Source organism: Catharus ustulatus, chromosome 9 (genome assembly GCF_009819885.2).
Source record: "Catharus ustulatus isolate bCatUst1 chromosome 9, bCatUst1.pri.v2, whole genome shotgun sequence".
Lineage (NCBI taxonomy): Eukaryota > Metazoa > Chordata > Aves > Passeriformes > Turdidae > Catharus > Catharus ustulatus.
Genome location: NC_046229.1, coordinates 24,309,664 through 24,337,510, shown reverse-complemented (window position 1 = coordinate 24,337,510; position 27,847 = coordinate 24,309,664). Strand labels below are relative to the sequence as shown.

At 39.8% G+C, this 27,847-nt stretch overlaps 1 protein-coding gene across 1 annotated transcript; it reads left to right on the top strand.

Moving 5' to 3' along the window:
• Positions 1–5: 5 nt before the first annotated feature.
• On the top strand, positions 6–27,091 carry CFH (complement factor H). Its single transcript, XM_033067972.2, has 24 exons — positions 6–194; positions 3,928–4,113; positions 5,866–5,971; positions 6,672–6,748; positions 8,439–8,633; positions 10,822–10,992; positions 12,494–12,676; positions 14,137–14,337; positions 15,578–15,748; positions 16,075–16,251; positions 17,091–17,267; positions 17,424–17,597; positions 18,645–18,827; positions 19,466–19,648; positions 20,154–20,336; positions 21,562–21,741; positions 22,127–22,333; positions 22,550–22,726; positions 23,328–23,504; positions 24,405–24,581; positions 25,044–25,226; positions 25,911–26,111; positions 26,366–26,560; positions 26,705–27,091. Exons 1-24 carry the CDS (start codon positions 134–136, stop codon positions 26,722–26,724), a joined length of 3,945 nt encoding a protein of 1,314 aa, XP_032923863.1. The 5' UTR covers positions 6–133; the 3' UTR covers positions 26,725–27,091.
• Positions 27,092–27,847: the final 756 nt, after the last annotated feature.

The following is a 27,847-nucleotide window of genomic DNA, read 5'->3' as shown; positions in this document are numbered from 1 at the left end:
AAATCAGAGTATAAATGTTTTGCAAGGTCAGTCCATGGACCAGTTAAGTAAAAAATGAGTGGAAATACCACAAAGTAATGAAAAAAGTGGGCTACAATACTGGATGTGTTTGCTGAGTTTTTAAATCTCTAGAATGTCGTTCTTGGGCTACACAGCTCTGCTCTTGTGTTGGCTGCATTGTGCTGCACAGAGAGGTAAGCTTTAACTCCTATCTTGGAGTGCATGTGAAGATGGTAACTAAAGCAATATGCAAAGGCATTGTAGGCTTTTTCATGAACTTCTAACAATAATTGTCATTTCTTCTGGCAGCATTCAGCACCTCTAGTATTTAGTGTCCTGTCATAGGATTACTTTCACCTATTTATTTGGACAACTACTGCTGTTATTAATCTGTTGCCAACTTTTTAAATAGTCAGTGTCACTATAAACTGAGCTAGACAAATAATTTTCTATTAATTATGTTTGCTGATTATTCTAATATCTAGCAACTGGTCAATTAAAATAGAAATGCACATTTATGAAATATTTTGTTTCTGTCTGGAATAACCTGTGAGGTGATCTGAGGAAGATGAATGATTACCACATTGACTGAAAAACTTCCAATATATCTATCTACTGACTGGTTTTAATCTAGGAAAGGAGATAAATATATACAGGTATGCTTTTTCATGTTTAAAGGGGTAGCTATTTTTCTCCATATCTTTTCAGAAACCTCTGTTCTGTTTCTCTGTTCAATATATTTTTCTTGGTTTGTGATTATATTATTTAGTGTATCCTTATTTAATTTGTTTACTTTATGTCTGAATTTCTTTGCATAGGGTGTTGTGCAGAGGGGGTTGTGTGGTTTTGAGCTACAATGTCTTTGCTTGGTTCAGGTTGATTTTAATTTTAGTTGAAAGTTATGAAGACCTTATTAATCCAAAAGATCCAATGGGTTTTACTTTGAAAAACTGAAAAATCAGGAAATTAAAGGAATGTCTTGTCTTAATTAAATGTGAATAAATATTGCCTCAAAGTAACTAATAGTCTAATTTGTTTGCAAAGAAGTACAGAAAAGTCGTGGAATTTGAAATGAAAGTTTACCTGAATTTGCACTTTGTTTTCACAATGCTTTCTTCAGGTCAGGGAGATTGGAAAGAAATGTGAATGTAACAAAATTTGATTTATCCACGACAACCGTTACCATGGGTCATGCAGGATTCATGTTTAAGCTTCATGCTGCAAGTCTGTGAGAGTTGTTCTGAGAGCTGGGTTTTGCCCAAGGACTGAAAGCTGCTTGTACCTGGATTTGTAATTGTGCTTGTACTTTGTAGAAGCTGCTACCAGCATATTGTTGGCAAAAAAAGCAGCTTGAGCTATTTCTAACTGAGGTCATGTCACATGTAAAGACTGAATGAGTTAATTCCAGCTCTCCTGGTCTGTCAGTAAGGAATTTGAAGGTATCCATTCAGTGCATGCTTCTTAATATAGAAATAAAACCCTCCAGTATTGGTGAGGGCATGATGGAACTAATATAATTTTGAAGTACAACCTGCCAGAAGATTTCTTCACCTCAGGCCACTAAGAAACTGCATACACACACACACACATATATACATATATATGTACATACACATACTCTGACTGGTAACTTGCTGGTAACACCATTTAACATCAGGGCAGGAGGGGGAAGAGCTGAGATAAAACCCAGCAAGACCCAGCACATCTTAGTAATGGTGAAGAGACTAAGGAGATTATCTTTCATTTGGGGTTTTTTTTTTCAATGCAAGCAAGGAAGAGTTAAAAGGCTGCATTCTGCACAACAGACAATAATACAATAGTCAAAAATACAACAGAGTTCAGAAGGAGAAATAAAGAAGTTCTCACTGTACTCAATAACCTATTTTTAAATTATAGATTTCAGTGTGCACTCGTAGCTTGCAAACTGAAAGTGCTAACTCAAACAAGGTCTAATTAAAAATATGTGGAATTAGAAGCATTCTTTTTCTCACCATTACAAGGAACTTTTTGGATAAACTAACCATTTTTAACACATTTAGAAGAACCATCTAGAGGATTCCTGTTGATTTTGCTTATTCCTACATTTTGCAAAAAATGTTAGAATTTTTATCTCTTTTCTTGCTAAAAAAAGTCTCTCCTACTTTTTTGGAGTAGCCTAGTACCCTCTAGTGCACAGAAACAATAATTTTTATTCAGATATAATTATCCATACTTATCAAAGTGATGGGAAAAAATGTGAGTGGGTGGGCACATTGTTCCTTTAGGACATCAGCATTGTCAAAGTTTGTCTAATTCTTCTGGCTACTTAAAACAACCAAACTAAAGTTATTAGACCTCATAATTAACATTATTTTCTTTATATTTTCAAAATGCCATACAGAACACTTAAAATTATACAGTTTTTTCCTTGCAACAATTTTTTTTTCCAACTTTTAAGGCAATTTTATGAAATCATGCCTATAATTTGGCTGGTACTCCCCTGACTGAAATATGAGTGAGTTCTCAAGGGTGTGTCTTTGTAAACTCAAGTAAAACTCACATTCCACACTCTGGGGTTTCTAACACAAAGTGAGCAGATAAAATGCCCCTTCTTCCACATCAGCTACTTAATGTGTGGTGTGATCTCTGCAGTGCAGTTCAGTGAGCTTTAACTCCACATCCCTCACACGAGGAAAGATCCCAAAGATTTTCCCCATAGTCCTGTTTCCAGGCAGCACCTGGACAACCCATGGGAAGGTTTCAGTGAGAATACTGCTGCTGTCTCAAACCTTACAGCTAAACTGGGGAGAGGATCTGTGCCAGGCCTCTGCTGAGTAATGAATCTATTCACCAAGGGATTTCCTTCCCTGATGGATACTTCTTCTCCCATTTACTTTCTATACAAAGATTTCATTTGTTTTCCAAGACTTTATTCCTCAGGGCTTGTTGTATTTATTCCTGATGGATGCTCACCTTTCATGTTCAGATGGAAAAGAGAATTCATTGCATTTAATTAGCTAGGCTGCTCAGACTCTGGGTGAATCTTTGGCTTCCAAAATGGGTACATTTCAATCACCCAAGCACTGAAATCAGGGCAGTTATTTCTTGACAAAATCATTTAGTCTCATTTAGAGTTTCCCAATATTTGCTTCTTTCCTCTTTAGTCTGACTTTTCTATTTCTCAAGCTGTTGAGGGTCTTCTTAATAAAATTAATTTAGATTTATTTGTTGTAGTTCGTATGGACTTGGCTGTACATTTCATGTGCACTGAAGAAGGCCCAGAAAGGACTTTTGGGCAAGGAGTGTATATTATAGCTGATAAGAAATACCAGACACCACCATCCACTCCCCAAACTGAGGCAAAATGCTTGGAAGCTACAGGTCAGAGTGAATACCTAGATTTAATTATATTGTGTAATAAGGAACTTGTAGGTAAGGAACAAGGGGAATTAAGTTTTAGAATATCAGGTGATCTGGAGCAAAAGTTTAGTCAATGTAGAGGTGAGAGAAGGTTTGGCAGAACTGAAATGACATGTGAAATAGTGTCAGTAAAGGTAGTGGTGGGTGGAGGAGAAAATGGTTTGAAAGGAAACTCCAGAGTGCACAGAGCTGTTCCCTGTGGCAGTGGAAGGACAGACCTGGAGCAGCTCCTGCAGATGGAAGGGTAGGAGGTGTCTGCGGTCGGAACTAGGGCACTGATCTCTCAGGCTTTGGAACTAAAATCTAGTTCGTGACCCACCAATGTCCTGCTATTCCTATGTCCTTCTAGTCACATTCCTATAAAATGTGGATCCTTGCCAGTTTCCTATTTTGTGCTGATTCAGTAGGAAACACGCTGGTTTGATCACAAATGGCCCCAGGATTTCTTGCTACCTTTCCTATTACAAGATCGTTTTGGTGTTTGTAGCATGTACTTCAGTCACTAATGTTTTCATTTAAAATTTTTAGCCTGTGAAGAACCTCCTCCTAGGAGGGTAAAAGAAGTGCCTACTAAAAGATGGGAGAATCCTCCCTATCCACATGGGACACAAGCAACATACAATTGTCGGCCTGGATATGTAAAAATTGGAAGAGTTGCTTTTCGGTGCGATGATGGGGTGTGGAAGCAGCTGGCCCCAGTGGTAGAATGCAGAAGTAAGTATTTATGCAAAATATCTGCAGACATTTGATCTGCCAGACCATATTCCATGCCAGTGAAGTCAATGTGAAATTGTACCTTTGCTCCCAAATTGCTTCTTTCTGCACTCTTTAAAATATCACGTTAAAAAGGATGTGTAAGGGAACTTTTTTAGGATTTTTTTTTTTCTTTACCAAAGATCTTATTCTAGGTCAGCCTTATAAACCCAATTTACATTATTAAAATCAATTATTAAGCTCTTAGAAGCGTGCTTTCAAACTTTTTTAGTCTAAGAAGGATCAAGCACAAACCTAGCTTCTGAATGTGAGTCAAGGGACAGTTTATTCAACTAATTCTATGAAAGACAAAATTTCTTGCAAGTGGGAAATTATTTTTCCCTGCCTTTTCTTTTAAGCTGTAATTCACAATTAGGATGAGAGCTGCTATTTATTATCTCTAGCATAATGTGCTGAATGTTTTCAAGTATCTCACACCTTCATACAGAATTCATTACTGATGAAATTGAAGTTTGTTATCATTAGTCAGTAGATACTTCTTTTCTGTAATAAATTAACTTTAAACACAAAGGAGTTTTAGAAACAAGGGGTTATGCTTGTGTATCTAACATACAAAATTTTTACTAGTACAATATAAATATTTGATTTGACACTATAAATCCTGGGTGTTCAAACAGAGATTGGTACATACCGTGAGTAAGAATTAATAAATTAATAAAAGCTTTTTTTACATTTTTTACTTTGTCTCAGTATTTAGATTTCATTGTGCAACTAGTCGGTGAAAACAATATACAAAGCACAATAGTGAACACCGTATACAAAATTTGGAGTGGTTTGTAGCATGTTTTAGGAAATGCTGCCACCCAGTGAGCAGCTGCTGCCACCGGCGGGAATGCGTGGGGACAGAGGAGGATGCTGTGCCACAGGCTGGGGGAACTCGGTGCCTTGGCTGGACAGACAACAGAAACATTGCTCAGGAGTTTCCATTTTCCCTGAATGCCACTGGAGTATGTTTAGGGCCTACTCAAACACCTCTTCATTGTTAAAAACAGGATGTTGATAGGCCCCAAGAATGAAATTGCCTTGCTTGACAAGAATCAGGAAAGATTTCTGCTGATGAGGGATAATAGGTTTGAGCTATGCAGTTTATTTTGCAGTCCATATTATAAGATCAGAAGGGGATGGGTGAGAGGAAGGTTGTGTTTGTCTTTGTCACTCTTTTGGGAATCCAAAGCAAAGAGTTAGGGCCAGGCCATAAGGAAAGTCCTGTGGGGAGCTTTGAGCAGCAGGCACTAAGGACTAAAATAACTCCTATGGCTTTAGATGGCCCCACTTCACTCAGCACAATCCCCAGCAGATGGAGGAAATTTCATTTCTAACCATAGATTGAAGGTTTTGGACCAGATTATGTCACAAATTGTATGAAAATTGCCATAAATTTGTCATAAAATTGAGTATTAGTCCAGCCTTTTAAAACTAATAAGACGTGCTAATTTGTTTTTAGGGTTTGTTGTAGGCAGATGGTTTTGTTTGTTTTTTAAAAATAAGCATACTCTAGCATGTTACCATTGAAAACTATGAGAATAGAGATAAAAAGCAGAGGTTAATCAAGCTTATGCTGAACATCTCTGAATTTTTGAAAGCCCTCAAAGACCCATATTCACTACTAATCAGTGGAAAAATGCTGTCTTTCTCATTGTCACCTTCCTATGTATGGTGTAAGTAAGGCTTTTTCCCATTTTTTTTAACCAGATAAGCCCTGTGGACATCCTGGAGACACTGAGTATGGTTTCTTTGAACTTACCAGTGGAAGTGAATTTGTGTTTGGTGCCAGAGTTGAGTACAGATGTAACGATGGGTAATACTCATTTAATTCAATGTCTGGGATTAACAAAAGATGTTAATTATACTGTCAGCTGTAGATTTGTTCTCTGTAACACAGCTTACTAATATTTAATGCTTGCTTATGTGCTGTAAAAAATGTTTGAAGGAAGAAATTTCTGGCAGACTCACTCACGTGTCTTCACTGAAAGAAATCCTCTATCCATCTTCTCCAGTGGAACTGCAACAAGTCAAATACATGGTATTGTGCCTGTGTCTGGATATTTTATTCCTGAAAAGCAAATCAGCTTTGGTACAGTGCTTTAGCCATGCTTTTGCAGTTGTTCTGTTACTGGAATCTAGCCTGAGTTCCACAAAGAGAGTTCCAAAACCAATATTCTCCTTAACCCCTTCAGTTCTTCACTGTCATTTCAGAGTAGCTGTCCTTCCTCTGAGTGCATTTGATAAAGCAAGCCAAAGCTTGCTATCTCTGAAATGAAGAAGCCTTCTTTCTTATTCCTTCCTGCTCTCTGATGTGAATTTATATTTTCCCATATGCAATTAAAAGAAAGTAAGTAGGGAAAACATAGGTAAGAAACTACTCAGTGCTGTCACATTTTGGTCATTCTGTGCTGGAACACCTGAAACCATCTTCCTTTGCTTCAAAACCAGCAGCACTGTTGTTTCTGTCACATAATGAAACTGTATTTTAGCATTTTGATTTTTTATTTGGTAAGATACCAGATGCTCAGCCAAAGGAATTACCGTGAGTGTCATGCAGATGGATGGAGCAATGACATCCCTCACTGTGAAGGTAAATGGAATTTGACATTCAATTCTCTATCAAATTGTCTTTCTATCTATCTGATACTGTCTAAAATCGTCTGTGATTGCTTTACTAATATTAATTCACCTATGTTTAAATTCAAGTTAGGCAGCAGTGAAGCTCTTACAGTGACTGCTCAGCTCATTTAGTCCAATGAGATTTTGTTAAAAGCCCTTCAAGAAGTGGAGTCTGGTCACTTCCAGACTGGCTTAAAGCTCTACCTCACCTAAAAGCCCTGATAGAGTAGCTGTCTGCAAAACATGGTTGCAAATGACATTTGGGATGATGAGTTTCAAACCAGTGTGAAGCCATGTGTGTTTTTAGCTACTTTCCTCCTCCATCCTTGTGAAAATCCTAAGCATTAAGATTTTGTTAAGGTCTCCCTATTAGCATACTGTGGAAGACATTAAAGCAAGAGTGAGAGCAAAGGGGACACAGACATCAAGACTTAATAGACTGGCTGCCTCAGATTATGTTTTTAGAAACCTTTTCACCCACTTCAAACCTGCATGATCATGAAAATAAAATTCCTGTTCTTCACAGGGATAATTTTTACTGTTTTATTTTAACATATATGGGCAGCAGTGACATTTTTCTTTGGATTAAGCATCTAATGTCAGGCAAGAGTCTCTAAGAACAGATGAAAGTAGATATCTTGACTAGAGCTTGTTGTTTGTGGTTTGTTATTTCCTTGGATTTAGATACTTTGCATTTATTTTACTGGATTTTGAGGCCTCTCGCACTTAGGCATTGAGGTCAGTCTGCACCGTATGGAGCAAGGGTTTTCAATATTTTTTGTCATGTCTCACCGAGATACTTCAGTTCCAAAGTCCTCCTAAGTTATTTCTGGTTGAGTTTTCATTGACTGTGAAAGAAAGAATTTATAGAATATCCTAAATGTGAAGAACCCAGGAGACAGAATGTGAGCTCATGGAAAAGGCAGATGACTTTTAAGATTGCAAGTGTCAGAGAGAAGTAGCTTTGGTAGACAAAACAGAAGCCACTTTTGTACCTGCTCCGTGATATCCATGTAAGCATCTAAGAATGAGCTTTGCTAGCCATTTCCCCCTTAATAAGACATATCTGGTGGCATAAGTGAATTCCTTTTTTTTTCTGCAGGTACAAAAGTGGGAGATACAAGAGCTCTAATTAATGTCTGCTGCTGTGTTTGTTTACTCTAGTAATATAATTGCTCTGATATCCTTAATTAGAATTTCATTTAATTTAACTGTTGTAGGCAGTGTGTAATGCAGCACTGTTCCAGATGTTTGTCCATAGCAAACTCAGTTTGGCACAACTCTAAACAGTCAACTGATTTTGGCAAATTTTAATGGTGTTAGTCAAGGTTCAGCTAACCATCCATATAGAGTTCAGGATCCTAGGATAATTTAGGTTGGCTGAAGACATCTAATTCAGTGGATGCTCTGTCTAGCCTTCAAGGGCAGAGAAGAGGATGATAAGAGAAGGTTTAAAAACTTCTTCCTATGTCACTCTTTTTGGTTAGGGCTTTGTATTACACTCACTGCAAATGGTATCTGCACACAAAGCTAGAGTGTATATTTTTTAATGTGTAAGGAAATTAGAGTGGTATTTCTGTATTTTAACTTTGTGTGTCAGCTTATTTTACAGACTAGACCTCAAAATTACTTATTTTTCTTTCCTTGCTTTGTTTTTCCAGTGATAAAGTGTTTACCTGTACAAGAACCTGAAAATGGAAGGATAATTATGACTGGTGCATTTGAGCTAGGCCAAGAATATTCCTTTGGCCAGGTTGTAAATTTTGAATGCAATGCAAACCACAAGCTTGTTGGAGCTAGAGAAATTGTTTGCTCTGCTAATGGAAAATGGAGTAATGATGTGCCTCAGTGCAAAGGTAAAAAGGACACTATTTACTGTGTGTCATTAAGAAGCTTTGTTCTCATAGACTCCTAAATTGTGGTTGCCATATGGGAAGCCATGAAGTTTTCACTTTATTTCACAGCAATTAAATGTAGTTTGTCTGTAAACAATCTCCACTGCATATATGAAATAGTAGGGTAAGAAAGAGAAATATAATAGTATGGGATACTAATATAATGATAATAGCCCATCTGTTTGTTCCTCATTTTTCCTACAAGCTGAATGTTTTGCCAGGCTACAGTCAAATTCTTTGATATGTCTGCATAAGAGTCAACCACTTCAGTGTTGATTTGACCAAAGTAATTGGAAACAACTTTGAATCTGTGTTGAACCAAGTTTAGTAAACAAGCAGGATTTTAATTCTTAGGGTATACAGAATAATAATAAAAAAAGAAAGTTCCCTTTTTCTTTCCTCACACTAATGTGTTTGGAAAAGTTGGAAGGTTTGTGTTTAGTTTTTACAGAACCCCAGTATCAGTGAGGTGGTGTGGGACTTCTCAAAGTCCCTCAAAGCAATTAGCTGGGTCAAGGTCCTCAAGAACGTGTTCAGTCAGCTTTTGATGTGTCCAAGGATGGAGATCCAGAGCTTCTCTGGGTAGCCCACTGCAATGGTTGAACTCTCTTCAGTAAAGACTTAGAAGTGGCATTTCCTCTGTTTCAATCTTGCGCGTTGCTTCTCACTGCATGGCTGGTGGCCAGTGAGAAAGGTCCAGCTTCATCATCTTTACTTTTACCTGCCCCACTGGAGCCAGGAATTTACACATGTAAAAAAGACTGTCCCTCCTCCCCCAAGCCTTCTTTATTCCAGACTCTCTTAAACCTCTCTCTGTCAGTTTTTCCAATTCCTTAATTATCTTCCTGTCCCTTACTGGATCTGATCCACCATGTCCCTATTCTTTCCTCTACTGGGAGTTCCAACCTGGAAAAATGTAGAGGGGCAGGATCATCTCTTTTGGTCTGCTGGCAGCATTTTTCCCGTTGGAACCCAGGGTGTTTTCTTTGCTGCAAAGGCCCATTGCTGGCCTCTGTCCAACTTACCCATCAGGACCACCAACTGTTTTTTCTGCAAAACTGCTTTTCAGCCAATCCCACACTGTCCTGCCTGCAGCTGGTACTGATGGATGGGATTATCCCTCCCAGTTTCTGAACAAATAATGGATGGGATTGGATTGTGAGGGTATGAGAATGAATCCCAGGAAGATTATGGTAACAAACACTTAAATATTCAGAACATCAAGTTTCTTAGATTATTTCTGTGTTATTTGATTATGAAATATGTGTGAGCAGAATACACCTCAGGAAGGAAAATACATTTATGATTTGTTCACCATTCCAGTGTTGCATTTTGCTGCTTTGAAACCCCCATTTATTATATTTGTACAGCATGAAGTGGAATTAAACATTTATGCTTGTAACATTTGCAGAATATAGTGAATTTCATTAAATAATGACAGTTCCCATGAGCTATATTTCATTCTAAACACAAAGTAAATTCAGTAAAAGAATCCAAGAGAAGTCTTTGGTGTCCTGTTCTGTGACCTAGGAAACAAAACATTGAATATCTTCTGGCTTTATTGAATGCATTTTTAGGAATTGGAAGATCTTGGTGATTTTATTTGCTTTGGCAAGGAACTGGGAATATTGATGTTCTTTTAGAGACATTAAGCATTCTAGTGTCAATTTTTTCAGGTATTGTAATTATTTTCTCCTTTTAATGTCATCATTTAATTCATAACCTACTGGCTCTGAGAGCACATTAGGTTTGTTGGAAATCACAAAGAAATTATCTGCAAAATATAAAATCCAAAATTTCAGCTAGCCTAGTGTCTTATTTTGGAATATCTTCTGCCTTATCTCTTGATTCTAAATCCATTAAAGTCCAAAGCAAAGCCCTGAAATCTGTATCATGAACCAATTTGCAATTGAAGCTGTGCTACACCACATTTTCCACCTGGAACCCAGAATCAAGTAAGTGTTCAAATAAGTTCCAAGCAGCTTCCAAATGCAGAAGTTTTTTTGAATTTAGATTAATACTCCCCCTCCACCCTCCTCTCCCCCCCCAAAAAAACAAACCAAAAAACCCCCTAAATTTTATTGTCATATAAATCTATTCTTAGCAAATAAAATTAAAATACCTGGATTTTTGCCTGTTTCAATTTCAGAAATTTCCTGTGACGTGCCAGAAATTCCGCATGGGTATGTCCGTTCTCCAAAGAGGTCTTACAAGGAAAATGAAATAATGCAGTTTTTCTGTAAAGAAGGATACAAATATGGTAACAGAGCAGATGCACTGTGCACTGAATCAGGATGGAATCCACCTCCCTATTGCATTGGTCAGTCTTGCCTAAAGTGCTTTTGCACTTGAATTGGGTTTGGAAGTAATTTTAGAGATTAACAAATTCATTCATAACAAAATCCACCCACATCCAATATTCATGAAGACTGGAAGGATTAAGTTCTGAGGGGACCAAATAACTGGATAAGAGTTTTCCATGAAGAGCAGTAGCAAAACCAGAATCTTGTTGTGAATCTTTACAAATTAATTAATTTATTTACAGTGCTAACGCTCCCTATTGTTTTTTTCACTCTCAAATGCCTTCTGAGTAGTTCATTTGACATGAACATGCAAATCCATGTTTCCTGAGGCTAGTCCTGTTTGATATCAGCCCTCTGGGACATGGATTTTATTTTAGTTTAATTCAATTACAGCACTTACAGGCTCTATTAAAATCTCCAAATATGCATGTCACGTCCCAACTGAAATAGTTTGATGAAATTTTGGGGAGTTTATCAGTGCCTTGAATTTTCTTCAAGAAATTGCCAAAATCTTGAAACTGGAAAAAAAATGTTTGCAACAGGGCAACATTGTAGGATTTTATGCACCACCCACCTTCCTGAGACCTCTTCCAGAAAGACTCCTTTAGAAATAAAGACTTATTGTTGGTCTTGGGGCCCACTCCGTTTTTGACCTTTGTGATTCAAGATTAGTAATGATACTAATTAATATGCATTGTCTACGGTTTTACAACATACTGCTTTTGAGGAGTGCCAAACAAAACATTCTTCTAGACACTGGTGTGTGGGGCTCTGGTACTTGGGGTGTACCCAGTGGTTCTGTACCCTACTGGGCTTATCACTGGACCTAGAGGAGGTCCAGCAGGGCATGCATGAAAACTGATTTACCCATCCTCACTCCACAGCAGAAGCAACCTGTAGTTACCTTGCAGTCATCTCCTCCCAGTCCTCAGGGCGTTGGTGATGTTTTCTGAACTGGAAAAAAACCACAAAAAAGCCCCAAAAGACATCCTCTGGTTTATGTTTCCCTGACTTCTCTGGGCATAAAGATATCTTGAGTTTTTTAGAATAAGATTCTTGACTTTTTTTCAGTTGTTGAAGTACTTCCAGTGTCAGTGAAGGACACTAATCTTAATCACACAACCTTTGAAGGATCAGTTCCTAGACAAGTATAATTATTTCTGCAGTTAGGACTTGCCAGTGAAACTGCCCTCCTTTGGGACAGTGTCCATAAATGAGCCCAGCAAACCCAGCTGCAGAATGATCTGGGAAAAAATTAGGTTCACTTTGATGGCTTCCAGTTCTTCCTCCAACCATTCTCTTTGCAATTAAATTTTAATCTTCTAATTAGCATTAGTAACAGATGTCACACTTGTCTTACAGAACCATACATTTCTAAGAGTGAGGAAGAAATGTAACCTTTTCTTTAATACAATTCTAACAATTTTATGCAGTCATGACCAATAGACCATGAAAACAAGAACTTATGCAATAAATTTAAACATATTCTTCTTTTTTTTTCCCCTTGTTTTTATTTAGAAATTATATGTTTTCCTCCTGAAATTTCCTCTGGGAACTTTAGACCTCAAAAAGACAAGTACACACTGGGTAATACAATCTCAGTAGAGTGTGATGCTGGCTATCATTTTAAAGTGATGACTGGCAGTGGTGCCACAGCTGAATGCACCAAGAATGGCTGGACGCCTGAGCCAGCTTGTGTCCGTAAGTAGCTCTCATGAAGTTACAATGTAGAATTGTTGGAAGTGTCTCTGAGAAAAGAAGTTAACTTGAGGAGCATTAGATATGACAGTTGCTTGTTTTTTTAATTTTTACTGTAAAGCTTAATTTGATGGTTCAGGAAAATCACCTAGAAAAACATCGGTATAATCCAGATTTACATTGTATTCATTAACACACATATTACCCCTTACTGTATTTGCAAATCTGTTAAAATATGCTATAGTCAGCTCTCTGTCAGGAAGGTTTGTGCTCCATCTGAGAATAGCATCCCAGTCAGGATTAGAGGACATGGGGAGTTTAAAGTAACCAAACCACATCTAATGATTGGAAGATAGCTTTTCTTGTAGTATCACAGCTCTAGATTTTTACTTGGTGTTGTAATTTGGTGTTATGGACAGTCACTGAATTTTATCTATTTTATAACCTGTTAAATAACAAAGCAAGGTATTCTTGATGGTTGATGAGTTCTTTCTTGGGTTGAACTTCCCGTAAGTGCAATGATAGTTTTGCCCAGTAAGCACAGTATAAAAAAATAATTATATAAATTAGTGGGTAGCTTCATAATTTAACACTCTTTGATATTTGATCACTGAAAATAAAACTTAGAATGTGAGAGAAACCCTGATGAAATCAGTCTTGTAAAGAAACCTTTGGATAAGATTATTTGAGCTATTTCTGAAACATGCTCTTTTAGGATTTGAGTTAATGTTTTCTCTATATCAGTTGGGTTCTAAAATTCAGGTGTCATTCTGAGCCCACTTCACTCCTTATTGAATGGTCTGTCCAGTGGGTGCTCTGCTCTGCCCTGGCATGTAGGCTCTGGGTCAGAACATTTTGGGAGGAACCTGGGTAAACTTGAATGGAAGCTTCTGAGAATCTCCTCCTTCTATCCTGGACTTGTCTCTGGAAAGGGCCAGTTCTTTTGTGGAACCAAGCAGAGAAAATTAAAATGCTGCAGCTTTAAAATAAAAATGATAATAGGAGGAGTGTTTGCTGCAGGATCCCAAAAGCTATAAATGGAGATGGCAGGAGTCATCTCCATTTTAAGAGTTCACAGTTCAGTTTCTATGTCTGAGCCAGATGACTGGCTCCCTTTATGATCAGAATAGTAAATTTAATCAAGACCCTCTACAGTTTCATCTCACTGAACAATTAATACTAACCTTTGGTCTCATGAATCATCCTCAGGAGTCTGCTGAGAATGCTGGCTGGATTTCTGTTGGTTGCAATGGAATTGAGGGAAGTAACACAGATATAGGCACTGACAAAAACCCCAGGAGTAGAGCATGATTGTTCCTGCACTCCTTAGAATCTGCCAGAGTGTGCAGTCCTGGTTCTGTCCATTTCTCAAAACACTCAGATGATGAAGCTGAACCTGAATTGTACCCTGAGCTTTTTATCATGCATGTATTGATATTGTTGCTGTTACATTCTGTTTCAAGGGAAACCGTGTGACTACCCAGTTATAGAAAATGGCAGGTTAAGTAGTTCATATGAGTACAACAGATATTATTACTTCCCAAGAAGATTTGGAGAGACTGTAGATTACTACTGCCTCAATGACTATTCAACCCCCACTGGAGCATTCTGGGTTCGAATTACCTGTTCTGAAATGGGCTGGTCTCCACAGCCAAAGTGCCTGAGTAAGTGCATTTCTACTATTACTTAATTCTGGTTTCATTCAATCTGGTTTAATCAAAGGTCTGTGAGCAGAACTTGTTCTGATGGAACACAAGACAAAACAGTTTCTGAAAGTCAAAGTGCTTTTGTTGACTCCTGCAACTGCACACAGACTGTCTCCCCAACTACAGCACAAACTGTCAGCTGGGGACACTGAAATCATGCTTTTGGATTTTGAAGATTGTTTACACTTGAAAGTATTAATTAGAGTAAGGAATATATAGTAAACCTTCCTCTTCTCTGGCTTCTGGTAACATGCAAGCAATACTTTCATCTGCACCACAGCTGCACACACAGACAGTTTCTACTCTATGTAAATACATTCTCCCTTCAGTGGCTTGGGCACTTTGGCATTCAGTCTTCATCCCCTCTGAGAAGCATTGCCTGGTCCCTTTGGAAAACTTCTAGAGCTGAAAAGGTGTCACACTTTTGCAATAAGCTGAAATAGATCACAGTTACAGCAAGAGAATCACATACACTGACTCAGATTTAAAATTAATTAGACTTAAAATTAATCTAAAACAGTGAGATGAGGCCTCCTTTCACACATCTTCAGTCACAGCAAAGTTCCTACCTACTGGTGGGGCACAAAAGTGGATTACAAAAGGTTGCTGTTTCCTTGTTGCCCTCAGTGGAGCGGTGCTCAGTGCAGGAAATGAGTGAGCCCTGCCTGGAGGAAAGGAGCAGGCACTCAGATAACACAAAACAGCATTACTTCAGCCATCTGCCTTGTGTCTGGGCTCTTGGGGACAGGAGGCCTCAGAAACAGTGTGCTAAGCTGCTGCTAAAATCTCTAGAGCTGGTTTGAGAGGCTGCTACACTTCCACAGAGATGATAAAATCTGCTGGAGGCAAATGCTGGAGTTCACTCTGGGCATACATCAACATTTTAGAGACCTACCAGAGCATACTGATGTGAGAAGCACTGAACTAACTGCTTGTGAACATTGCTTGTGAACAATAGGTAAGAGATTTCATATCACCTTAGGTAGTAACTTCCACTTCTGTTCTTGTGGTCCATTAATCACAAGGCACTGAAACAAAACATGCTTTCGTTCAGATTTGCACACCAGTTATCTTTTTGCCATACTACAGAAAGGTGCTTGGAGGCATGTTTGTTAGTAATGCTTCTTAAGGATTCATTTCCCTCAGTTCTTGCTGTAGAAACTTCTGTGATTAAATGTACTTTTCCTTCCTTCTTTAGAAAAATGTTTTGTCAGAGAGCTGGAAAATGGTTATTTCCCAGGCTGGAACGATTTTTACAAGGAAGGTGAAAGAGCCAGGTATGTCTGCCACAATGACTACCAAGCTCAGCATAAAGAAGTCACGTGCACAAGGAATGGCTGGGCACCTCCTCCAAGATGTATCCGTACAAGTGAGTGTGCTTGTATTTTGGTGAGGTTTCTATCTAAAACTATTTGTTGTAATGGTAACTCTCCTTCACAGAATGATTTAGCAGTAAATAATTTAACATACTACAAAAGTTTTTTTTCAGAATATAAGACTGAAGCCATCCATTTGAATAACATATTAAGCATTATATATTAACAACGTATGAAATTTAAAATGTATTAAATTGACCATGTATTAAACAATTTTCTGAATCCTACTGCTGCTTCTGTTGTCATCCTTCTGCTGTGATTTTTGTGCACATAGTTTAACCGTGCTTTTCTTGGAAGAAATCTTGTCTCTCTCTTTCAGAAAAATGCCAGAGTATCGATTTTGAAAATGGCTATTTGAACTCACGCAGGGCAATATTCAATTTAAAAGAGAAGGTCTCATATCGATGTCACATTGGCTTTGTGACTCCAGAAGGACAAGAAACAGGACACACACAGTGCCAAGAGAGTGGCTGGACTCCACCTCCAAAGTGCATCAGTGAGTAGCTAAAGGTTTCAGAGCTGTCTGTCATTGTCACCAGTGTGTGCTGTGGCCCCAGAGATTTGTCACCTTGATGTGTAGAGGTTTCTTACTGCACAGAGGGATGCTCAGATAAAGGGCTGATCCTCCAGAGATTAACCTCTCTCAGGCTCCAGGAAATAGAGAGAAAATGTAAAGGATCTTTTTGGATCTCTTTAGCACTGAGTTAATAGTGATCACTGACCTCTTCAGTGGTTTTTACCTGGTACAAGGTACATTTGCTCAAATTTACTCCCAATTTATGAAGCAACATCTGTGAACCAAGACAGGCCGCCAATCAGAACTGTATTTAAATGTGACAAAACTAGAGACGAATAGGATTCATTATTTCAAAGTTCCTTCCTCTTCTGAACACAGGTGTAGTACAGTAAGAGACTTAATCTTGCATTGTTATATGTTGGTCATAATATTGACCAACTTTTGCTGCTATTTTATCTTGTCTTTTTATTTCAGACTGCCTTTACCTAGGATTTTGTGGCTTTTTTTCTAACTCCCAACTGTTCATGGGAACAGCAGTACAGACCATTTGCTATAACACCTAAATTAATAATAATGATAATAATATGTAGCAAAATGAAATAATTGAATCTAAGGAAGAAATGTTTATCCTAAATATTACTTCTAGACAAATTTTGGAAGATTAATGCAATAGATAATATGTGAATATGCTGCATATTCTACAATAATATTCTGACAATGGAGAATTATTGATGTTTCAAATATACCTACAGGGATGATGCTTCCAAAGGGCAGTGTTTCTAGATAACTAAATACATGAACTTTGTTTTATTCTACAGAATCATGCCAAGTGCCAGGGTACATTCTGATTCACCATACAAACAAAACTGTGTTCATGCCCGAAGATACAATTGAGTATTCATGTTTGGAAGGATACAAAACTAAAAATAACATGCCAACTGATACCACAATGTGTGGCAGAAATGGGGAATGGAGTCCAGCACCCCAGTGTGATGGTGAAAATTTTTCTGTTTGCTAATCAGTGTCACTATCTGTATACACTCTGTGAACCTTTTTTCTTTAAGTCTTCCTTTGGTTTTGTTCTAACCAGTAACATTTCACGTACTTTCTGTAGGTTGTCCACTATAAGTTGAAATATTTTTTCTCCATAGAAATCAGATGTGTGTTGCTGCCACTGAGCAATGGAGAGTTCTCTCCTAAAGAGAGCAGATACCTCAGTGGGGATGTTGTGAAATTTACCTGTGCAAAAAACTACATAAGGGTGGGACCTGCCTCTACTCAGTGCTACCACTTTGGATGGTTTCCATCACCACCAGTGTGTAAAGGTAATTCTTCTGCAGTGCTGAAACTGAGCTGGTAAATGGCTTGCATAAAATATTAATCAGATTATTGACGTTAACATTTCAAAAAAATTTTACTGTTCAAAACTGTATCAATAATGTGCAGCACGGCAATTATTAATTTGAGTAGTGTCCTCTCTTACTATATTCCAAAAGTTCTAGTTTTGCCTTTGCCTAGTATTGATACCCATGAGATATTGCATCCTGTGCTCTTTTTTTTGTGTGTTCACATGAAATTGAAAGAAAAAAATTATTTTGGAGGTGAAACAGAGCTGGACCCAAATAAAAGAAACCCAGTGAAAGCTTTTCCTGTGAAATTCTTTGTTTCATATAGTAGAATGAGCACATTCATAAAGAAGGAAAAATATGTACCCCTGTACTTGGCATTCTTTTAAACTTAGAACACAACTTTCTGGCATCTGAGAAGAGCTTCTTGTGCTGGTGCTGAGCCTCTCATGAGGTGCATAGGTTCTCACAAAGCTTGAGAGAAGAAAGGGACCCTTCTTTCTTCTCACTCAATCAGCTTTTTTGGTGACTTTTACTCTGTCATCCTTCTTTTTGCTCATGCACTTTTGCATTTAATAGCAAGTCTATTTCATATATTTAGTTCTTTAGCTCAGGAACCTTTTAAGATTCCTTAATAGGGGTTCCACTCACTGCATCAAAAGTGAATTCCTTTAATATGCAGTGTGTGTGTATATTTTTTTCTGGTTTTTAGGACATAGGTTATTCCTTGCAGAATTGTCAATTTTCATTTAGAACTGGCTTGGTTTCATCAACCACTTTTCTCAGAGCAGGCACTGACAGTGCATGGAAGCAAGAAACAAGAGTGACCCTAGGTCGTGTGTATCTGCTTGTGACCTCCAGCCCAGGATGAATCCAGATTTCAAAGGCAAAAATTACCTGTTTAACCCATTCCACTGATTTTTCGTCTCTTGAAATTATACATTCAATTCATTTTATGTTGTACTTAACATGTAACTGTGGTGAAAGTACTGAGTTCAGAGCATGGATTTGATCTCTTGATTTCAGCGAGTGTCAGAGGCTGTGGACCTCCCCCTGAGATTGCCAATGGAAGTATTGTTGATGGCTCCGTGGAACAGTACCAGCATGGGGAGAGAAAGCAATATGAATGTGATGGCACATTTAAGTTGGTTGGATCAAAGGAAATAGAATGTATTGATGGACAGTGGTCATCTCCTCCCTCTTGCATTGGTAATCTACACAGCTCTTACTTGTGAGAAGTCTGTAATTCTCTGCAGGCTATTGCATCATAGATATTTTCACAATTAAAAATATGTACTTGCAGATATAATGTTCTGCTCAAAGTAATAGAATAACAGGATAAAATTGCCACTGCAATTACCACTGCAACAATGCCAGCCCAAAGCAGGAACTGCAGTTCTCACAGAGAACACCTGCAGAGGTGACAGCTCTGCAATCCTCTGAGACCTTACAATGGGTTTCAGTTCTTGTAATAATCCTAACTGAAAGGGCACATTACAAATGTGCAGGTGTATGATCAGTTATAATTTTGACTGATCAGAACCAGTGATCCAGGTGACTTGAATTAATTGAAATTTTCCTTACTCTTTATGGTTTATGTACCAACAGTTTGGGAAAGTACTGTCCACTGAAACTACCTGCACATCATGCCAGTGCTGGAAAAAGAAGGGAAAAGACAGGAGAGCAGTTTAACAAAGTGCTCCAGCTGTGTTGAAATTTAGTTGCTACCATTAGTGGGTGTAGGCTTGATTTGCCAAATGCAAATACAGTTATTTTTATGTAAGTTTTTTCAGCTATTGATATGTGATTCCTGTACTATTGTGGAATACTTCTGCTCTTTTCAACAGAAGACAAAATGCCATGTGAATCACCTTCCTCTATCCCCAATGTTGTTCTGAGTGAGGCAGACCAGACCCATTATTCACATGGGGATGAAGTAACTTGTGGATGTAAACCAGTCTCTGACAATACTGAGAAAATGAAAATAACATGTCTTAATGGAGAATGGAAGCCTTTACCTGTTTGTGCTGGTAATCTGTTTCCAATATTTGATAAATGGGTGTAGCATAGTTGTATACAAAATTTGAAGGACTTCAGCCATCAGCATGCAGCCAGACATGCTGTAGTTTCATGCATCAAAACTAAATGGTTTTAATTTACTTCTTTTAAATGGAAGCATGTCCTTCATCCTGGAAAGACTCTGTACCAACAGCTTTGTAAAGGGAAGAAAACAGACACTTGCCCAGTGGTTAAAGTCAATTATTAAAAGGAATTAAAAGTACTATTAATAGCCACAATGTGTTAGGCTTGTCCCACCCTAACCGCTTTTATGTGGATTAGTCCTTCCCACAGAATCACAGAATGAGTAAAGTCGGAAGGGACCACGTCACCTGGTCCAGCCTCCCTGCTCAAGCACCCACCCAGTAAAGTTCTTCCTCAAATTAACGTGGAACTTTTGGACAACTGATGACATCTTCATCAGTACATATTGTCAGATCTACATCTATTTTTAAAGCTCTTTTAATTTTTTTTCAGATGCATTCCCTCAGTGTGTAATTCCAGAGGATGTTAAGCTGGTGCACTCTGCCCAGTATCCCATGTCAAGAAGGAAGAATGGGTTCCATCAAGTTATACACTACAAGTGTACATCAACTGATGCAAATGTTAAACAGGCAGCTTGTGTGGCTGGGAGATGGACACCAGAGATTGCATGTACAGGTGTGTCTTTACATTTGCACCAATTCTTTTGATGCAGGCGTGATAAATGCTCATTATTAAGGATTCTGAGCATTACTGTATCTCTAGGCTGAAATATAAATGTTTACTTGATCACATGATAAAGGGTAGTTGCGGCCATCATTTGAGCAGTTAAGTAGGTTTAGAGATGCACCACTTTAGTAAGGCAGACTTAATGCTCTCTACTTTGATAATTGGAATGGTTGTCACTGGCACTTCTGATGTGAGAAAAGAGCAATGATACATTGCTCAATGTACATATGATACATAAGCTCAGTTCTTCAAAAGGGCTTTACTCTGATGCAAAAGAGAGCACATAGTTCAAGCTCCAGTCAAAGTTCCTTTATTTCCTCTAAATCTTCAAAGTTTTTCTATTCTGCTTTTTCCTCTGTTTTTCCCACTGCTTCCTAGTGAAACAATGAGAAAAAAGCTGAGTTGGCCAGTGAAAAACCACAAACGCAGAACAGGCTGCCCATATGTAACACACACCATAGGTCAGTGTCTGCAGGGCTGCCTTTGCGCACGGCAGAGTAGGATATTTTCTGTAGAAAGCATGATTGTAAAACAGCCATTGCCTCATTCCTCGCTTTGGTATACCAAATTTATGGGAAATGATGCCTGGAAGGGGGAGAAGTATGGCAATCACTGTCCCTACCTTAGTTTTCTGGACCCACTAGAAGCAAGAAGCCAAGCTCGGAAAGACTCCTCAGATCTCCGTCCTCAATCTACTTCATTCTCTCCTTCACTTTGCTTTGGCAGAAAGAATCCTTCATTACTAGAGTGGGAAAACTTTAGCCTATTTCTTTTTTTCTTTCAGCTTTCTCATTTAGCTCTATCAGCTTAGTCTGAAGAAAGAACTCCAGATGTTGGTTTATTTTTCCTAAAACAGTTCATTATAGAGAGAGAAACAGGAAAAGCAAACAAGAGTGTGCAGCTGTGCAAGAAAGAAAGGCAGGACTACAAGAAACTCCATCTTAGCTTGGTATAGACAACTGTGATTGTCTTTTCTATGACTCTGAAAGCATATGAGCACTGAAGGCAGCTCTGGTGTTTCTGAAGAAGGACAAAATGATCATAGTATTAATTAAAGCTCGAGGTAGCTATTGGAGTTATCTAACAGCAGTGTGTTCTCTTGGTTGTGTTGTAATCTCTGCTGAACTGCTACACTTTGTGTTTGCTCTGTTGTAACACGAATATGTGTCCTTAGCTAAGGAGAGTGCGTGCCCACCTCCACCTCAGGTGTCTGGTGCTCAGCAGACAACAGTAAGAAGAAACTACAGGAATGGGAGTAAAGAAGTTTTTTCATGTCTTGACGGTTTCCAGCTCGTCGGTACAAAGGAAATAACCTGTACAGAAGGCAAATGGCAATCACCACCTCACTGTGTGGGTCAGTACTGGCTTCTTTTCCACCATTTTGTTATGAATATCTGTGTTACTCATTTGCAGTCATCATGAGCAGGAGGCTGCTGTTTAAGATTACCATGAACAGGGAACTGCAGGAAAGCTGTAGAACATAAGTTGCTAAAAAGGGTGCAAACAACTATAGTCTTTTCATTTACAGACTTATCTGGGATGGTGTATACAATTTTCAGGTATTTCCTCAAGAGTGGTGTGCTTATTTTTTTGGTTTAATATATTGCATAACAGAGTCTCAGTTTTGACTGGGGGGCTTAAATAGTGTCCTGTATTCTGTAAATTATTTATTATTTAGTTACAGTTACAATATTGATTGTCTTGCATTATTGTTTATCTGTGTTGTCTGTGTTTTTTAGAAAGACCATGTTTGCCACCACAGTCTTTAGAATGTGCTGATGCTCCCAGGCTGGAAAATCCACACTTAAAAATTGAAAGAGAAGGGAAAACAATTTATCTGGCTGGTGCTAGATTCAAGTATGTTTCTAACCCTGGATACATGTTAAATGGACCAACAGAGAGAAATTGCTCTATGGGAAAATGGACTGAAGCTCCCTCATGCTTGGGTAATATAATTATTTTTTTTTTTTTTAAAGTGCATTTAGCAATGAAATAGAAAGAATTTTAAACTGGAGGTTGATCAGTAAAAGCATGTTTTTCCACTCCAGATGACTATGCTGATGTTAGAAACAGCTCTCTAAAGTACCTGTTTGATGGAAAAAGTACACTTCTTCAGTGTGTATCATAGTCACATAAGCATCAAATTCCTGTTACCTTTTCAGAAATATCATGTGGAAGTGTTCCAAAAGTTACGAATGCTCAATTTGAAGGCAGACAGAAGACATTTTATGAGCCTGGTGAAACAATTCGCTACCAGTGTGATCCAGGGTTCCAGATTGTTGGTTCCCCTGAAATTATCTGCAGAAAGGGAAATTGGACAACACCACCCTTCTGTGAAGGTATAGATTCTACTTCTAAGTAATCACTGATCCTTCTTAGCATTTCATGTTGGGAATTAAAATATTTTTTTTACTTGGGCATGCAGGTGAGTTAGGCCAATAGAACCAAGCGGTGATGCTTTGAATGGGCTGTCACCACACCTATTTTTCTGGCTTCTGGGAAACAACAAGCGGGGTAGATCAGCCAAGCAATCATCACCTTCTGGGCTGAAGCTGGTAGCAGACTTTAAGGAGGAATGCATACTGACTGCAAAGGAGCTGATAACTGTAGGGTAATGGATCTTATTTTCACATCACTAAGCATGTCAGTTGCTGACAGGCACCTTCAAATAGTAAATAAATCATGTCACTCTCCAAACTGGTGGCACACAATGCTGTGCAGCACAGCTGGCTGATCTCTCTTTTTTAGTTACTTTAGGCCAACAATAGTGGGTGCTGAAGCATTGCAGAATGCAATAGATAATAATAATATATCAGAATAAACCTTCTGTTTCTACATGTAGAAAATTATGTGAATTACTCCAAGTGCTTTTGCTCTTCAGGAGCTCTGGAATGGTGTGTTGAGTCTTCCGTCATTCACTACACACTCCTCTCTTTGCAGATGTCAGCTGTGGAGCTGCACCTGAGATCCCCAATGGCCACATTGCAAGCCCTCCTCAGGAGAGGTATCTGCCTGGGGTCAGAGTGCACTATCAGTGTGAAAGCAATTTTCAGATGACAGGTGGAAATTACATCTTTTGCTCAAATGGTCAATGGTCACAAGCACCAGTTTGCAGAGGTAAGAATCTGTGCTCTCCCCTTGCCTGTTAGCGTGGAGACAAAAGGCTCTTTACCTAAATACTCTAAAAACTGCTTTTTTTACTTGTTTTCTTTGGCTACCCTAACTTTGAGCTTGCTATTGCTTCCATGCACAGCACTATAATAAAATGTGATGCTTCTAGGAATACTGGGAATATTTCCATCAGTAGCAAAAATGTTCCTGAAGCAGCAGGGCCTAAAATGTGCTGCTCTGTAATTCTCCTGTATGCTGTTGGTATTTCCTGTGTCCACCACTTCAGTGGCTTTTTCAGTGAGCAGACACATAAGGACTTCTCTCTTGTGTTCAAAACTGAATGGAAGCAGCTGTAGGACAGAGAAGCAGCTCTTCTGCAGTGCTCCACTCTGAGCAATGTAGACCCCAGCAGAGAGCCAGATCTAAACCATGTAAGATCTGCTAGGGCCATGGAAGTGGAAAGATTGTTCCTGTGACAAGGAACATTCAGGAGCTGTGCTCCAGAGTTCCCTGTCCCAGTCTGTGGCTGCAGGGTGAGCACAGCTCTGTGGAGTTGGCTGTGCTTACCCAGCCCAGAGCAGCACAGGCTGACAAGCTCCTCCAGAGCTCTGCACTTCAGCAGGGAATCATTTTGGCTGCTACCTCTGTGGTTTCCAGGAAAGCCAGGGCTCCCCAGGGAGAGACAAGGCTGGTGTGGTTCTTGTGCATAAGTACAGAAATACTGGCTTTTTCTAGAGACTCCTACACTGCCACACCTCATTGCTTTCCCCATGGTGAACTCCTGTGACCCACCTGAGATAGAAAATCTGTAGAGAAATTGGAACAAGGCTAATTCCTTTTACTTCTGGTTGTATAGATGAATATATTAAAATCTGTAAAGGTAACTGCAACCATGTCTCTTTTCAGATGTGACATGTGGACCTCCTAAAGAAATTGCTGGTGGTAGAATTGAAGGTATTAAAAAGTCCAGGTATATCCCTGGGGAGAGTGCAAAGTATCAGTGCTGGAAAAATTTTAAGATGACTGGGGATTCCACTGTAGTGTGCCAGAATGGGACCTGGACAGAGCCACCAACATGCAAAGGTAATTTCTCTTTCTCTCTCTATCCAGCCTGCTGTCAGTGATAGCATTATAAAGCTGCCTCATTATCATTTAGCATCTCAGTGTACTCATGGTGACAGCTGCCATGGCTCTGGCACACTCAGGACAAGGCCATTTTCCCAGGTCTCTGCTCAGATGGGATGAGTTTACCAAGCTGAATGACCCAGGTGGCTTCACTCAAGAGAGCCAAGTGCCACACCTTATGCAGGACAAGATGAAATCCTGCAGCCAGCTGCAAACACTTAAGCTGTGCTCAGATGGGGTAAGCTGGCAGTTGTGAGCCTGAACACTGGAGAAATGAGAAACTCTTATTCCTGCCAGCTGTTTGGTTTTGTCTCTGCTTTACTCTGCTTCTCTGAGTAGTGCCAACATGGTGTGGGTGGGATTTCTGACCAGACCTTCTCTGCAGACAGACTTCCTCTCTGATTGGGAAATTTCTTTCAGGACAAGCTGGGAGATGTGGCACACCTCCAGTTATTCAAAGTGGAGAGCTGCTTGTCTTCCCCTTGCAAGAATATCAACAGGGTGATACTGTGGAATACAAATGCCCGGATTTCTATATCTTGGAAGGATCTCCAACAATCACCTGTCATAATGGGCAGTGGACAAGCCCCCCAGTTTGCCTGGGTAGGTTGAAGCATGTGCTGGATGGCCAAAGGCTGTGTGACTGCTCCTCTTGTCTTCTTCTCAGACCCCGAGGGCAGCACTGGCGCTGGGCCACGGTGCTGGCAGGGCAGAGTGGCATTGAGTTCTCCTGTTTGTCCCAAAGTAGTTTCTTCTTAAATTCAGCTTGTGTAGTCCCCTCTGCTGCCACCAGGTCTGCAAGGAGGGGAGTTGGCTGAACCCTCCCTGTGAGGGGATCTCCATTACTTGTGCAGAGCTCCTGAGTCTGGGGCCATGGCTCCACCCAGCAGGCTGTGAGATGGGAGGATGAGTGTGCATGAGCGGCAGTGCTGGGGAAAGCCAGGGACTGCCTCCCGCATGAGAAAACAAATTTAGAGAAGTACTGAGCAGAAAAGGGAAGGGGGCAATCTCAAAAAATATATGGCAAAGTTCATTGGTTCCTGGTGTCTTCCCTACCTGTGCTTCATTCTTGCCCTGAATGTCCCTATGACAAAACTTCTCCTAGGGCTTTTTTTTTTTTCTCGTCAGCTTGGATGTGAATGTCTTTTCTGTTGCAAGTAACAGAGGTTCAGAGCACATACTCGGAAATATTTTTTGATGTGAAGAAGTTCAGTAGGCACTAGGGGCAAAAGTTATATGTGGTGGGTCTGTATGAAGTGCTGAGACTCTTCTTGTGACTTTTTCAAGTGGCCTGCACAGCATCAGAAGAGGATATGGACAGAAACAATATTGAGCTGAAATGGGTTGTACGAAGCAAGCTGTACTCCACATCGGGTGACCATATTGAATTCCGCTGTAAACCGGGATATTTGCGAGACCCAAGCAGTTCCAGCTTCAGAGTACAGTGTGTGGAGGGGACACTGAAATACCCACGGTGCACACCAGGAAGTAAGTCATCCCCTCTTCAGCTTCGCTGCTCTGTTGTTGCATTTTTAGTGCTGCAGGGAAGCAGAAAGCCCTTGCCTTTCCTGGCTGTGAGCCAGGGTGTGGGAGCCTCCTGGATGCTGCAGGAATGGAGGGGCAATGCTCCCAAGAAGTCATGGCCCAGCACACCTGAGCTGGGGAAAGGGCACTCAGGGTGCCAACAGAGCATCAGTCCAGCGTGAGATCCACTGGCTAATAGCGAAACTATTTTCTTGCAGGGCGCTGTGTCCTGAACAGGAGAACTATGGAAGAGAACAACATTCGGTTGCAGGCAGCCAGCCATTCGAGCCATTACTATCGCTCAGGAGAGTCCGTCATGTTTGAGTGCAAGAGTGGGTACCGGGAGCAGTCCCAGATAGAGAAATTCAGAGCGCAGTGCCTGGATGGAGAGATCACATATCCTCAGTGTGAAGGTAAGGGCTTGCTGCCAAAGCCATGGGGCAGGGCTGGTAGGAGGCAGTTCTGCTGAAATTGCCTGCTCACTGCTCAGAGGAGCCCCTGGGCTCTGTCAGGATTGGTATTCATGGCTTTTCCCCCTTTTTTTTCTCTTTACACAGAAAAATCGTGGTGGGGGTAAATGGAAATGGCAGGAGGGAGCCCAGCTCTGGAAATGGAAGAGCCCTTAACAAACCCAGTAATTTCAGCTCAAGGTTTCCTGGTCTTTCCCATTTTGCTGTGCTTTAGTTTAAGCTAATCCAAGCTTCTGTCTTGGAATTTGTTCTTGTTTTTATTATTGGATGGTTGTGTTTGCATATTATCCACATTAGATTTAGTTTTGTAAATGTATTTACATTTTATGCAGCCAGTGGGTTGTGCTTGCATTTTATCCACTGTATACTGATGGCGCTGTTATTTTGTTAACAATTGTGTCCTGAAAACAGGCTGGCTTTGGTGGCATACTGAGACAAGAATTAAAGCTGACAGGTAATTTGATTATCAGCACACGAAGTGTGTTTGGCCTTGTCTATTCCTGCCTTCTTCTCCATGCACTTGCTTGGAAATGAGCCTGGAGTGAGTGTCCTAAGGGCCTGAGCAGAAGGAGCAAGTAAGGGGAGTCTCCTTTAAACAACTTGTGGGAGTCTCTAGCCAGAACTGGTTCTTTTGGGGGGACTTGAGCCAGATCTTGCCTGCAAAGGTAAGAGTGGGGTGCAAGTTAATTAGGATTTCTAAGTGAAGGTGGGGACTAGTTCCTGGTCCAGGTCCTGGATGGGCAAGTCTGTGCCATCCCCAGAGCCCCATCTGCCCTTCACAAACAAGGAGAAAGTGCTTGTGGAAATCAGTGGAAGCCTGGCTGGGGTAATGCACTCCCTGCTTCAGAAGGGAGAGAAAAAAGCAAGTACCAGAGTACAAATCATACACCTTAGGTGAGCAGACTACAAATTACTTAGGAAAAGAGGAGATGGGAGTGCTTGGGAGTCATAGGAGTCCAGAAAAGCTTATAGGTCTTGAAGCTCAATGTTCTTCAGTTCTCATCTTCTGGAGGAAAAACTCATCTACCTGGACTGGCTTATGTCATCAGAGACTTCACAGAGAGCTCTGAAGCAGAAAAGAAATCAATGTACAGGGGATTGAGGCAAAAACAGGCTCCAAGGTGAGCTGTCCATGACATTGATGTGGCAAATATGGATAATGTCAGGAAAGATGAGGCTCAGAGTGGCACTTGCAAGGGACATCAAGGGTCACAAGAAGATATTCTATTG

Bases quoted from the DNA above. Each gene is read 5' to 3' on its own strand.
- CFH (XM_033067972.2), top strand. From the start codon at position 134: ATGTCGTTCTTGGGCTACACAGCTCTGCTCTTGTGTTGGCTGCATTGT. The intron at 18,828-19,465 runs GTAATCTACACA...TCTTTTCAACAG, and splicing joins ATCTCCTCCCTCTTGCATTG to AAGACAAAATGCCATGTGAA. The intron at 19,649-20,153 runs GTAATCTGTTTC...ATTTTTTTTCAG, and splicing joins GCCTTTACCTGTTTGTGCTG to ATGCATTCCCTCAGTGTGTA.